The 15,258-nt window shown below is 40.4% G+C and overlaps 1 protein-coding gene across 1 annotated transcript in view; it reads right to left on the bottom strand.

Annotated features, from left to right (window-relative positions):
* Positions 1-886: 886 nt before the first annotated feature.
* The window catches only part of B4GALNT3 (beta-1,4-N-acetyl-galactosaminyltransferase 3), an 84,217-nt gene continuing 69,845 nt past the window's right edge, over positions 887-15,258 (bottom strand). The window contains exons 14-20 of the mRNA XM_029283778.1: positions 12,942-13,854; positions 10,260-10,555; positions 8,731-8,884; positions 7,938-8,010; positions 6,289-6,442; positions 4,533-4,659; positions 887-2,165 (exon numbers count right to left, since the gene is read on the bottom strand). Coding sequence (XP_029139611.1) covers positions 2,060-2,165; positions 4,533-4,659; positions 6,289-6,442; positions 7,938-8,010; positions 8,731-8,884; positions 10,260-10,555; positions 12,942-13,854 — 1,823 coding nt within the window. The 3' untranslated portion in view covers positions 887-2,059. The remainder of the gene's footprint in view (positions 2,166-4,532; positions 4,660-6,288; positions 6,443-7,937; positions 8,011-8,730; positions 8,885-10,259; positions 10,556-12,941; positions 13,855-15,258) is intronic.

Below are 15,258 nucleotides of genomic sequence, written 5' to 3'. Positions count from 1 at the left end.
TATCGCAGGATGGCAGGGAGGAGTAGATAGGCATCTTCTTAGACAAGATAGAGGACATAAGGTTTGTAAAGGCTTAACCACTGAGGAGGAAAGAATCAAAATCTACTATTTCCTGATGACTGATGGAATTGACTATGTGGGCTGACTTTAGCTAGAAGACTGCCAGTTTCTTAAAAGGGCAGCATTTTTTATTTTATTTTATGCTTTACACTCATGTAAAGCAGTGACATAGATTAATGTTTCTTAACCTTGGCAACCTGAAGATGTGTGGACTTCAATTCCCAGAATTCCCCAGCCAGCAAAGCTGGGAGTTGAAGTCCACATATCTTTGAGCTGCCAAGGTTGAGAAACAGTGATATAGTTTCTATTCACATTCACAACTGCATTAAACAAGAAAAACTCTGTTTCCTTTGTAAAAAGTTCTGCTGGACTTCCGCTGCTTGTCTCTGTTACTGTGATCATTGCTTCAAGGTTAAGAAGGCCATTTCTGAGACTATAACATTATTGCCATTGCTTAATTTATGTACGTGCATATACACATTTGCATACATATACTCCTCAGTTAGGACTTTGTGCACTTAATCTAAGGCAGTGTTTCTCACTCTTGACAACCTTAAGAAATGTGGACTTCAGTTCCCAAAATTCTCCATTCACTATGCTGGTTGGTGAATTCTGGGAGTTGAAGTCCACACCTCTTAAAGTTGCTAAGGTTGAAAAACACTGATCTAAGGTAATCATAAACTTTCCATATAGGTGCTCCACATTCTGCCTCATATAAAATTTGCCACCAGGAAATTGACTGATTGGCTTCCTTTTCTTAGATGCATGCAAACTATTTTTCTATTTGAAAACCCAATCCCAAAGTATAACTTATTAAATAATTTTATAAACAATAATATCTTGCCCTTCAACATTTTTTCTCTTAGAATGTTTTACAATACATTAAAATAAAAAACGGAAACCAATTAAAAATAGTAAGAATGCACAATAAATAAAAAAAACTATATTGAAGCTGTTGACGCTTCTTGGTACCGATGTCTGGGACTGAAATGTCAGTCAATTTCCCAAGTGTTAACAGAGAGAATTCAAGAAAGAGCAGGCAGTTCCATGGTCATATTCCTATTTGCAGTATCATTCCTATGATTATCACGATTGACAAAAGTGTCTGCCAAAAACAATTCAGATCCTAGCAAGATTTCAGATGCAGTTTGACTATCAGTCCACCAAATATCCCATTGATTGAGAGAAAGAAGCAGTAGATAGTCACCGAAGAAAAATATATCCATTTTTCTAAAGCCGATGTTTTTTTCAGTGTACCTGAGTAGAATATAAGAATACAAAAAGAGAAGACATGAAGAGAAATTCCTTAATATATCCTGCATTAGGTTGAACAGCACTATGCAAAGATCAAACAATTGATTGACGTTAATCCAAAGGCATGAATTTTAGTTTTTTTGGTTGTTAAATTACCTCAAAAAAAGAGCATCGCCCTTACAAATATATCTAATGAGGGTATAATCCTCTTGTAGCATACTATGTAAGGCATTTCAGTTCTGACACCTTTCTGTTTGTAGTCTTTCACAATATTATTTTGTTTTTTGGTGATAGACAATTTGTCCTTCAAACATTGGAGATCCTTCAGGATTTTAGACATCATGGAAGTCTGTATTAATCCATTTAATAATCCATTGCTTTTTAAAATTTTTTGCTAAGAATGAATTGAAAGCATTCTGGTTTGTTTGTTTGTTTAAAAAAAATCCATACAAAGAAGGCACCATAAAGAGACTCTTCAGTGAGTGAAGACTGTGATATGCTGGTGAGAAAGTTTTCCACCCTCTGAAAATCAACTATTTGGACAGAAGATTGTGGAAACGGGATCGTTCTCTTGTCAGTTCTTTCCAGTGATTAAATGAAAACTCTCCATTTTGTCTTTTTTTTTTTTTTTTGCTTGAGCATCAAAATTTATGCTGTGATCACTGTGGAAAAGAGAACTGGTGTCTTCTTCGTGATGTGTCCAGAGAAAACTCAAAATGGGATTCAGAAGTGGAAAGACGGTGTGTCAGATCTGCAAAACACGTCGATTCCACATGCCCCTCCTGGAGTGATAGTGGTGGAAGAAATTCCTGATATAAAGTCTCTCTACCTCCAGGCCTGCCTGAAATATCCTGTAAGAGAAGGTGGAGGAAATTTCAATATTTATTTATCAAATTTATATAGCATCTCTTCTCATGACAAGTGATTTTGGGTGATGTGCAATAACATAAGATTATAATATAATTAGAACCACAATTGGGACCAGAATTTGAATTTCTAAGCAAGGTGGTTATTAAATGAATCATACTTGATTTTATTGTTGTTAAGTGAATCATGTGGTTGTTAAGCCAATCCAGCTTCTCATTAATTTTGCTTGTCAAAAGGTCATAGGTGGGGGATGGTTATAAATTAATAATATATTTGTGTAAATACTTGCCCATTGTCAAGTGTCTCAACTCTGATCACATGATCACGGGGATGCTGTTGGGTGGAGCACCCGGTCTACCAAATATAAATCAGTAGACCTTGATTTACAACCATTTGTTTAGCGAGTATTCAAAGTTATAACGACACTGGAAAAATGACTTACAACTGGTATTCCCACTTACAACTATCTCAGCTAAGTGCCTGGTCATGCGACCAACGTCCAGGCACTTGGCAATTGGCATATATTTATGACAGTTGCAGTATCCTGGGGTCATGGGATCACCTTTAGCGACCTTCCGACAACAAAGTCAATGGGGGAAGCCAGATTCGCTTAACGCCCGTGTTATTAACAACAGGAAGTTATCCGCTTTACAAGCATGGCAAAAAGTTCATAAAATTGGGCGTACTCACTTAGCAAGTGCCTTGCTTAACAACAGAAATTCTGGTCTCGATTGTGGTCCTAGGTCGAGGATTATCTATATACAGTTCCTCTGCTGAGAATTGACTGAACTGTCCTCAGAGATGGCTACCACATTCCTACTGACCTGTCCAAGAGTTCCCAGTCTTCTCCTCCCCATTTGTCACGGAATTCTTGGGTATTCATTCCACCGATACGAAGCAAATCAGATTTATATATGCCCAGGAGACCAAAACCATTAACTTCCCAGTAGCCTATAAAAGCCAAAAAACATAATAGTTATCAGCCACTTCTTTTTTTAAAAAAAAAAATAAAGTCCCCAGGTCATCCATGGTGTCTGTATGCATAGTAGATTTAATTGGCTTGCACACTTCAAATTCCGATGACTAGCAACATCGGTAAGCAAATCTAATACTATAGGGGAACAAATTAAAAATTGATGACATAAAACGCTAATGAGATGCAATTGCTCTTTCAAATCCGTTGGGATTTTTCCACAATATTTTTTCTGCTACATTAATGACCAACTTCTTTCTTAGATACTCAGAACTACCAGTAGAAGAGAATATTTACAGACCAGGGGTTAAAACATGGGGTCCTTGGTACTCTCTGAGCTTGGTTGTTTTCTTGCAGACATTTCATTACCTAACTAGATAACATTGTCAGTATGTCTGCAAGAAAAAAAAACCAAACCCAGAGAGCACCAAGGACTCCACACTTTCAGAACTGAGTTGTAGCTGTTAAAATAAGTGAACAATCTTCTTCCAGAAAGCAGAGTTTAAGGTGGTTATGACTGGGATAAAGCTCAGTTAGAATTTTTCTTTGTAACATGTTAGATCTTTACATATAGGATTGGACAGGTTTTCTCTCTCCCCCCCCCCCCCCGTTTTTAAAACCATTGCTGTGAAAGGTATATGAGATTTCAATTCAAGAAATTCACTTGATAGAGATTCTTCACACAACTGAAAATTAGTCATGTGTCTAATATAATAGTAATGCAATTACAATGTGTATACTAATTTCGATTTGAAACATTTCAGAATCAAAATGAAGCCAAAACAAGTTCATTGTCAAGTCGTTGAAATTTAATAAGGTTTTGTGTGTGCCTGTTCATTGTTTAGCAATCAATTATTTTTATAATACAGTGTTTGTGATAAATTAATAGAGAGCCAGTTTGGTGAAGAGGATAAGATACCAGGCTAGCAACCAGGGGACCATGATTCTAACCGTGATTAGAAAATTCTGATTTCTAATAACTAATAAAGGCAGCAAACATATCCGACACACCTTCCTCCTCCTATTTTCCCCACAACAAACAACCCTGTGAGGTGAGTTGGGCTGAGGCAGCCACTCAACTGGCTTTCAAGACTATTTCTGGGCTGGAGATTATTGGGACCAGTGATGGCGAACCTTTTAGAGACTGAGTGCTCAAAAACTGCCCCATCCCTGCCCCGCCCCCACTCTGCTCCACCCCCACCCCACCCCCACCCCCGCCTCCACGGCCTGCCGCAGATTGCCCAGGCGGCCCTGCAGCGCCATGGTGGCCATGCCCTCCGCCCATGCCCCGCAGCATCATCTGCACACAATGGGGCNAGTTCCTCTGCTGAGAATTGACTGAACTGTCCTCAGAGATGGCTACCACATTCCTACTGACCTGTCCAAGAGTTCCCAGTCTTCTCCTCCCCATTTGTCACGGAATTCTTGGGTATTCATTCCACCGATACGAAGCAAATCAGATTTATATATGCCCAGGAGACCAAAACCATTAACTTCCCAGTAGCCTATAAAAGCCCAAAAACATAATAGTTATCAGCCACTTCTTTTTTTAAAAAAAAAATAAAGTCCCCAGGTCATCCATGGTGTCTGTATGCATAGTAGATTTAATTGGCTTGCACACTTCAAATTCCGATGACTAGCAACATCGGTAAGCAAATCTAATACTATAGGGGAACAAATTAAAAATTGATGACATAAAACGCTAATGAGATGCAATTGCTCTTTCACTGAAATTTTATCCGTTGGGATTTTTCCACAATATTTTTTCTGCTACATTAATGACCAACTTCTTTCTTAGATACTCAGAACTACCAGTAGAAGAGAATATTTACAGACCAGGGGTTAAAACATGGGGTCCTTGGTACTCTCTGAGCTTGGTTGTTTTCTTGCAGACATTTCATTACCTAACTAGATAACATTGTCAGTATGTCTGCAAGAAAAAAAACCAAACCCAGAGAGCACCAAGGACTCCACACTTCCAGAACTGAGTTGTAGCTGTTAAAATAAGTGAACAATCTTCTTCTAGAAAGCAGAGTTTAAGAAGGTTATGGCTGGGATAAGGCTCAGTTAGAACGTTTCTCTGTAACATGTTAGATCTTTACATATAGGATTGGACAGGTTTTCTCCCCCTGCTTTTTAAAACCATTGCTGTGAAAGGTATATGAGATTTCAATTCAAGAAATTCAGTTGATAGAGATTCTTCACACAACTGAAAATTAAACATGTGTCTAATATAATAGTAATGCAATCACAATGCGTATACTGATTTCGATTTGAAACATTTCAGAATCAAAATGAAGCCAAAATGATTTCATTGTCAAGTCGTTGAAATTTAATAAGGTTTTGTGTGTGCCTGTTCATTGTTTAGCAATCAATTATTTTTATAATACAGTGTTTGTGAAAAATTCATAGAGAGCCAGTTTGGTGAAGAGGATAAGATACCAGGCTAGCAACCAGGAGACCATGATTCTAACCGTGATTAGAAAATTCTGATTTCTAATAACTAATAAAGGCAGCAAACATATCCGACACACCTTCCTCCTCCTATTTTCCCCACAACAAACAACCCTGTGAGGTGAGTTGGGCTGAGGCAGCCACTCAACTGGCTTTCAGGACTATTTCTGGGCTGGAGATTATTGGGACCAGTGATGGCGAACCTTTTAGAGACTGAGTGCTCAAAAACTGCCCCATCCCCGCCCCGCCCCCACTCTGCTCCACCCCCCACCCTGCCCCCACCCCCGCCTCCACGGCCTGCCGCAGATTGCCCAGGCGGCCCTGCAGCGCCATGGTGGCCATGCCCTCCGCCCATGCCCCGCAGCATCATCTGCACACAATGGGGCGAGAGGGTGGAGTCTTGTCCCTGCTACCCAGCTGCCATGTGCTTGGCTGCGCGGGCCGCACCCCAGACCAACTCTCCTCCGGGGGGCTGCTGGTGAGGGGGCCGCGGGGCTGGGGCCAGGGCGTGCGTGCCCACAGAGAGGGCTCTGAGTACCGCCTCTGGCACTCGTGCCATAGATTCGCCACCACTGATGGGGACTGATCTCCTATATTTCCAGAGAATGTTCATTTAGGGAAGGCTGCCCAGAAAATAAATCTGCTTTTGAAGCGTCATTTGCCCACAACCAATCCCTTACCATCTGGATGTTGTGGAGTCGCACCGCACTTCAGCCTCATAACTATGGGTGCAAAGGCCATTTTCCCTTCCACGCAGTGCTTCCGAACAGAGTCAATGAACCCTGCTGGGAAATGGATGTGCAGATCACAAAGAAAAATGATGCTGTGAGAATCCTGTAGGCAAAGATACAGAGCTGTTAATTCTGCTATTTCCTAATTCACTGGGCTTCTCTCCACAGCCTCTTTGCCCCAGATCTGGGGTGGCCCCTTAACTTTCATAGAAGACAAAAATCCTGGCACCATCCTATTGTCATCAGACTGCTGCTGAGGGGATCCAACAAAACACAACAAAATATCCCCAGATCAAGGAGATCCAACAAAACACAACAAAATATCCAATGCTGCACGATGGAAGAGTCTGAAGGTGTATTAGACTTCTCCATCAGTGCACATCACTGAACCATAGTTCAGAGATGGTTGCATAGCTGTTGCATTTTATCTTTCTGTGAATGTTAGTGTTCTGGCCAAGGAGCATTCAAGCAGCAAAGGACCAATCAATTAGCATGCAGGATGTGCATCTCTGCACAGCAGATAGTTGAGATTTGGGAGATGTGCGCATCAGCCTGTTTGCAACTATTTGCAACCTACGCTTACCTATCAATCCTTTTGCAATCTAGTAGGCGTTGATGCCTATGTGCAGTTGTGGCCATGTCTAAATCAAGGAGAATCATCTCCTCCAATTAGGCCATAGGTTTCTGTACCTCCGTGGCTATTTCTGCTCTGACTCCTGGAGACAATATTTCCTTTCTTTTGTATTGGTTTTGTTCCAGTATAGAAATATAGACCTGTCAAGGATTCCCATGTGTACAGTATCCCATCACCAGACAAGCATCTCTTGAAAACGCAGAAATTATTTTGAGAAAGCTTGCAGGAAACAAAAATTCTTTCCATTTCTTTCTTAATTGCTGAAATATCGTTAACATTGAAAAGTTTAATCTAAATGTTAAGGTTAATTTTTCTTTAGCTTGTCCGCTGCCTCTTCTCCTTTTCTTAGAAAAGGTATTTTCCTCTTGTTTTCCAATCTTCTCCTGAATAACTGATTGTCTCTAAACTAAATGTTATCTTTATGAACTATTTATTCATTTGATATATTCTGACTCTGGGAAGCTCAAAATATGATAAACAATAAAAATACAATACAGAACAAAACACAGTGGGATCTGACATTTTTATACAAAAACATAGGCAGAAACACAAGGGACTCCATCCATTTTAACCCAAAGTTTGGGAGAATATCCAGAGCTTCAAAGCTTGATGGAATACCAATATGCTGGTGGCCATGTGGTTTTCAGTGTGGGATCAATAACAGAGAAGACATGCTTTCTGGGATCCTATAAATAGCACGGTTTCATCAGAGACCCAAAGAACACCAACTGTGCCAATGTGTGCTAGCCAGGCAGAAACTATGGGAGATAGTCTCTCATGTGCCAGATTGAGCTTTATAAGTGATGCACCTGGAAGCAAAACTAGCAGCTTGTGAAGCAGAGATGCCAATGCAGCTGAATCATCTTATTTAAAAATAATTGTGCTAAGATGATTATCTTTAAATGCTTTTTTCTTATTGTTAATAGCCACGTAACAGTCTATATTGCAAACTCTCACCACTCACCCTGACTTTGTCTATGCCAGCCTGTAGACCTTTAGACCTCTCAAAATTCCCAGTCAATCGCAAGTATTGGTAGCTGAAGAGAAATTAGAAAAAATGGAGTTATAATTGTGACAGAACTGTTATAAGTCACCGTCTGTTTTGAAATAAACTATTTCTCAATTTCAGTCTTCCATCCATAAAATGAAAATCTGAAAGCAGGCTTGTGAGTTGACATTCCTACAAGCAAGAAAGTGTAATGCTGGCAAGGTAAATTTGCTGTATCTGACTATGAGTAAATATAGTGAAAGGAGTCAATTATAGGTAGAATTAACTGGATGACTCAAATGAAGACTTTAGGACAAAGATAAGTATTTTTTTCAAATATCAACAATTTATAACATGGCTAAAATCCTAATAAGACATGGTGAGATTTCACTGAGCATCTTTCTGATCTTGTAAAAACTCATGTAAGAATAAACATGTTTCAAGATTTGGCATTCTCAAGAAATACTTGATCATTTTTAGAGATGATTCTAAATGCTGAGTTAATCATTCATAAATTTATGATTCCTGCCTTGGATTAAGGGGGTCCTTATTTTTGAATTCAACAAAAAAACTCCAAACTGGTTAGTTCCTGCAGTGATTTAGTGCTCCAGAATGAAACTGGATGATAAGAGAAATTCATAGCTTCAGAAGCCAGTAAAACCTCTTTAAGTAAAAAGTTTCATTACTGCATCATCTGTTTATAGACTCGGAATACAGTGGCTTCTGCTTCTATCTGAAAATACGTTTCCTAAGGGAAAAAGATCCTTACCTATGCAAGGTGGACCGTTTCAGAGCTTTTTCTATATCCATGTCGTCACTGCTGTAGTCTACAATGATGACATTGAAATAGGGGTCCTTGGTAATCCTAAATAGCTCTTCCATGTCAAAAATGAACTGCTTCACCCAACGGGCCTGATTTTTCACTGATTGAGAGGAGAAGGAAAAGAAGAGAATCAAAGCAAAACCAGCATTAAGATTGGACCGATGTGCCCCAGATGCAAGGTTAGGCACAAGACTTAGTGGCAAATTACGTATTTTATATACATGGCCCTCGACTTGTAACCTATCATTTGGTGATTATTTGAAGTTACAATGGCACTGGAAGAAGAAGACTTATGACCATTTTTCATACTTATGATGGTTGCAGCATCCCCACAGTCATCAGATCAAAATTGTGACATTTGGCAACCGGCGTGTATTTATGACAGTTGCGGTGCCCAAAGTCACGTGATCCCCTTTTGTGACCTTCTGGTAAGCAAAGTCAACAGGGAAGCCAGATTCACTTTACAACTGTGTTACTAACTCAACAACTGCAGTAATTCACTTAACAACTATGGCAAGAAAGGTCATAAACTTGGGCAAAACTCACAACAGCAGTCTCGCTTAGCAACAGAAACTTTGGGCTCAATTGTAGGCATAAGTCGAGGACTACCTACACGTATAATACTGGCAGCTCTTGTTAAATCATCAGCTGGGCTCCCTGGTCCAGTGGGGGGCTGTAGTGAGCAAGTTGTGGCCTCACTTGAGACTTAAAAGATCTGGCTGCACTGCCTCACACTTTCTTTATCACCAGATTAGGCTAAAGCATCAGATCCTACAAGGGATGCTTTAAAAGCCACCTGGAAATTTTGGTTGGTGCAAAATGCTCTACCCTGGAAATGTTGCTTTTCCATCAGTGGGTCGGCCTCTGGAAACACCTCCCACTGGAGGTTTGAGTGATATTGTAATCTGGGCAAAACTGGAAAAAATATTTTCAAAGTTCTTTGGGGTGTGATGTAAGGTATTCCGTTATCGACTTTTAAATGTATTTTCTGCATATTTTTAGTGCGACAAATAGTCAAATACCAAGTATCCAAATACTATGATGGCTCAGAACTAATATCTAAATTTAATATGTGCCCTATATCATTTGAAAGAGAATCCTGAGTATGAGATGTATGGCTTTGGAAGAACAGGAAAGAGACAGCAGCATTTACAAGAGTAATTGGAGTTGTCGAATGTAAATCTAACAGGAATTATGATGACTTAAATCTAGGAACAAATTGCGGCAGAGGCCTTTCATTCTCTTATTTTGAACAGCTAATTAAATATAATTCCGATAGAAGAGAATATTTGCAGCTCAGGGTTGAACTGTGGGGTCCTTGGCAGTCTCTCAGCTCAGAGAGCACCAAGGACTCCATAAATATAATTCCTCCTGGTTAACAGGGAGGACACCCAAGTCTATTGTTCTCCCAGCTATTATTCTAACAATACACACAACATTCTGTTCGCTTAAAGATATCAATTCTGTCCCATTACCAGGCACTATAAAGTGGACAACCGCACGGTGATTCCATAAGAAGCTTAATGGCCAGCAGAGAACAGGCTCCTCCCTGCTGGTCATCAGGTGACGGCGGTGGCCCCATGCCAGCTCCTTCATATTAGCTTCCTCCTCTCCGTTGCTGTTTCCCTGCCAGCCACGTGCATAGACATATTCTGAGAAACGGACTCGGCGCTTTCCCTGCTCCAACAGTTCCAGCTCCAGAAAGTAGCGGCTGCCCCGTAAGTAGTCTTGACGCTTCTCCACATTCACAATGCGCTCCAATTGGAACCGCCTGGAAATGGGAACAACTCTAGTTAGATTTTGAGGTTAGAGATGGGGGCAGTGGTGGGATTCAAATACCTTAACATCCGGTTTTCTGCCTGGATGCAGGCCTGTGCCTCCGAGGCCTAGAATGCACTTCCGGAAGTAACATCAACACACTTCCGCCGGGCCATTCTAGGCCTAGGAGGCCTCCACCAGACCTAGAACGGACTTCCGGAAGTGACATTAATGCACTTCCAGCGGGCCATTCTAGGCCCGGGAGACCTCCTCCAGGCTTCCGAGGCCTAGAACAGATTTCCAGAAGCAGCATGGATTCAGCTGGTTCTTCAACTCAACAAAATTTAACTACCGGTTCTACTGAATCGATGCAAACCGGCTGAATCCCACCACTGGCTGGGGCTGACCAGACATAACTCACTGCCCTGATGCTCAGCAAAGATCTTCCCTGTGTTTTTGGTGTGATTTATTTCAGTTTGGACTCCTAAAGATCGTCAGACATCCCTAAGACCTCCATTATATTATCCTTTCTAAATATCTGGTTTTTTTTCTACCCACTTTAGGGGAATATTATCACGCAGCTGGTAAAAACATGTACTGGCTTTGTTAAAATGGCCCATGTGCTACAACTTCAGCACCTCATGATTCAACTATTCGTGGCCATTTGCTTCTATGGATCACATAAGGAGCAGGACAGGGCAATCCTAGTGCCTCAGCTGATTGCACAGACCTGAATCCTGCAAGAAAGTGCAGATATTTAGTTATTTTCCTCAAACATTTCATTTGTCAGCAGAACAAGTTGCAGTGATATGTGAGGAAGACTTTGGGAGACAGGGCAAAGAAACGTTGCCTAGGGCAGAGGTCCCCAACCTTTTGGGCACCAAGGACCGCTTCCGTGGAGAGAGGTTTTTCCATGGACCAGAGGGTGTGTGGTTTTGTGTGCTACTTGCATCCCGCAGATGGGGCTTTGCTTGTTTGTGTGGACCGGTTGCTGGCATGCCGATGCCCGGTACCGGTCCACGGACCAGGGGTTGGGGACCCCTGGTCTAGGGAACAGTCAAATAAGAGAGGGCATAGCTTCCAGTTGCAAACCAGGTGGAGAAAGAAGCTCAGAAAGGACCCTCAGTAGCTTCTCAGGCTGTAAAGGAGATGGCAGGAGGTCTGTACTTTCAGACTGGCAAGATTCTATTAATGTAGACTTAACAATAATTAGTTCATCTGGTCACGACTCCTGTCTGGCCTACCTGGGAAGGCTGACAGTGGTTTTTAAACCAGAATTAATACATTTAGCATATACAAGTAGTCCTCAACTTACAATGGTTAATTTAGTGACTGTTCAAAGTTACGACAACACTGGACAAAGTGACTTATGACCGTTTTTCACACTTACAACCATTGCAGCATCCCCATGGTCACATGATCAAAATTCAGATGCTTGGCAGCTGACTCACATTTATGATGGTTGCAGTGTCCCAGGGACATGTGATCACCCTTTTTGCGACCTTCTGACAAGCAAAGTCAATGGGGAAGCCAGATTCACTTAACAAACGTGTTACTAATTTACCAATTGCAGTGATTCACTTAACAACTGTGGGTTTTTAGCCAGCAGTAGACTATACTCAGTGTTTTTTTTATTGTCAGGTCAGTATGATTCAGTTTTTCTGAAGATAGCTAGGTTTGTTATACTGTCTGTAAAACTAGGCAGACCTTGGTCACCCATTGATTACATCATTAATTGTAATATATTGCTATGTCTTCTTGTGTTGGTTCTGTTTAGTTTTGTTTTATTTGAATGTTTAATTTATGTGTTGGCCTTTGACTGTAATAATAAATTGATTGATTGATTGATTGATTGATTGATCAACAACTGTGGCAAGAAAAGTTGTAAAATTGGGCAAAACTCATTTAAATGTTTCGCTTAGCAACAGAAATGTTGGGCTCAATTGTGGTTGTAAATCGAGGACTACCTGTATAACACCATTTTCCTGTTCTCACCATGCTTGTGAGAACGCTCTATCCCATCTTTAACTGGAGGTATGCCTTGTTGGGTACCTGGGACTGATCACTAATAAGATTTTGCATCCAAGATCAGCACCCTAGTTCCAACTGTATATTGCTGCCTTGTCTAGTTAGCAGTGAGATTTGGCTACATAATTTGAGATTTTCATCTGTGTAAATCTGGTCTGCCAACTACAAATGTCTGAATAGTAGAAACAAAAGACCCTTTACATTCCTTACTTCCTAAGTCTTCAACAAAACATCATCACATTGAGATCCGGAAGTTATTCCTAACTACTTATTTAAGCCTATATAATGCATCTGCAATCCCATTGTATACTGTGTACTACAGTTCTCATTTTGTAAAGATCAGAGTGACTGCAAGGTCTCTTCCATCTTACCCTTTGGTCTTCTGCTTCAGTTTTTTAAGGAATACTTGAACAACCGTGGAGGCTTCCTTCTCTTTTAAGAGCAGGTTCCCTGAAGTGTTACACTTCAAATCAATCCAGTCTGACCGTAAAGCTTGGAAGTCTACATTGCTTGCCTTGAAAGTCTGCTTCCAATTCACTATTGGGTCATAGAAAAGAGGAGGGGCAGCAAATAAATCATCTTCATTTTCTTCTGCTTCTTCTTCGTCTTCATTTTCTTCTTCCACTATTGTAACAGCTTCTTCCTTTTGTGTTGCTGGGTGGGAGGAATCAGTCTTGACTTGCTGCTTGGAATCTAGATCCCTCCTATCAAAAACGACATTAGCGGCATCTGCGGCTTTATGTTGGGCTATGTATGAATCTATTTGATTAAGCCATTGGTCCTCATGGATAGGCTGTTCTCGGAGGGTTGTCTTGCCAGTTTCTTCTTCAACGTTTTGGGGGTCCCTTCCAGTTTTGATGGTATCCAATAAGGCTTTTTTGTTTCTGGTTGCATTAAAGCCTAACTGAGCTTGACTGGCTTCTCTTGTTGAATTTCCACGTTCCTTAGTCATCTTGGGTCTTTTGCCAGTCTGCAAATCCTTGCCTCCTTCTTTCCTTTTGGTTGTCGATCTGTGGACATTCCTGTCTTGAAGGTTTTGAAAGTTTTCACTGACTATCAAATGTGAGGTCCTTGCTGTAGAATAACTTTCTGCTTTGGTTTTATATCTGTTCTCATCTTTCTTCTGCCTTTTTTGGATAACTGACAAGATATTCCGACGTTTCTGAGCTGGGTCAGCATAAACACTGTCATATTGAACAGCTGCAACATGGTCTTTTGCTGGCTTTATCCTGGCTGCTTCTGGATCTGCATACTGAGCATCATCAAAATTGTCCTCCTCATAAGCTGAAAGAAATTATAGTTACCAAATATCCACTTTTTCTTTCTCTTATTTATATTCAGTACGTTAAGGCACCCAAATAATTGAACATTAAACCTCTATTACATAAGTATCATTGTACTGAAATAACAAATTGTTCCAAAATCTAGGAGGAACAGATGGTCTGTATGGCTAGATTTAATAATATGTTTAACCACTGAGCTAGTTCTATCTTAGCACTTCATGAATATATTTTTAGTTTCTTCAAATGTCTCTCTTTTCATCGCTATTCTGTATAGTCTTTTCTGGTTCTAGTAGCATTCATATATTTTTGTTTGTACTTCATATCTTCTATAGTAGTAGTTATGTTTCACCAATCACATGCTATTTAAAAAGAAATAATAAAATTACATATCATACAGGACAAGAAACAATGGATGGAAATTAATCAAGGAGAGAAGCAACCTGAATTTAAGGAGAAACTTCCTAACAGTGACGGCAATTAACCCGTGGAACTGCTTGCCTTCAGAAGTTGTAGCTGCTTCATCACTGGAGGTTTTTAAGAAGAGATTGGACAGTCACTTGTCTGAAATGGTATAGGCCCAGGGTCTCCTGCTGGAGCAGGGGGTTGGACTAGAAGACCTCCAAGGTCCCTTCCAGCTCTATTCTGATCGAATTGATTGTATTGGTTATTTTGTCTCCACATTTTGACGAAGTAATGAAGTTAACCACTTGCTCACTTTCTTGCTTCAATCCAATCTCAAAGAGCTATTGTTTCTTAAGCTAAGAGATGCATAAAGGTTTTTGAAGAGTGTTGTAGAAAGTAGGAGAGTGGTATTGTTGTACTGAATACAAAACTGAAGTGCTGCAAAAAACTGTGTTTCTCATTTGACTAGAGATACTGGGTCCCAAACATCTACATTAAAGGCGCTGAATGTAAATCTGCAAAAGCCTCCAGGGAACTTCCCCACCTATCTATATACTCTCTATATAGTGTGCAGGTAGTCCTTGACTTATGAATGTTCAGTTAAAGATGGCTTGAAGTTACAACAGCCTGATAAAAAGTGACTTATGGCCCATTCTCAAAGTTACCACCATTGCAACAATCCCACAATTTGGGTGCTTGGCAACTGACTTGTATTTATTACAGTTGCAGCAATCTTGCAGTACAAAATTGCAATTTGTGACCTTCCCAGCCAGCTTCTGACAAGCAAACGTCAACTGAGAAAACCAAATTCGCTTAATGACTGCACAATTCAGTTAACAACCATGGGGATTCATTTAATGACCATGGTAAAAAAATGGTCATAAAATTGGGTCCAATCATATGATGACTTGCTTGCCTGTATTCATATCGACAGCATTTAAGTTTTGCTAAATGCAGTATAAATAAATGAAATTAACTCAAATATATATTTTATTCTGGCTTC

Source organism: Protobothrops mucrosquamatus, unplaced genomic scaffold (assembly GCF_001527695.2).
Source record: "Protobothrops mucrosquamatus isolate PMUCROS unplaced genomic scaffold, P.Mucros_1.0 scaffold226, whole genome shotgun sequence".
Classification (NCBI taxonomy): domain Eukaryota; kingdom Metazoa; phylum Chordata; class Lepidosauria; order Squamata; family Viperidae; genus Protobothrops; species Protobothrops mucrosquamatus.
Note: the sequence above shows the minus strand (reverse complement) of the source record. Positions and strands in the feature narration are given on the sequence as shown.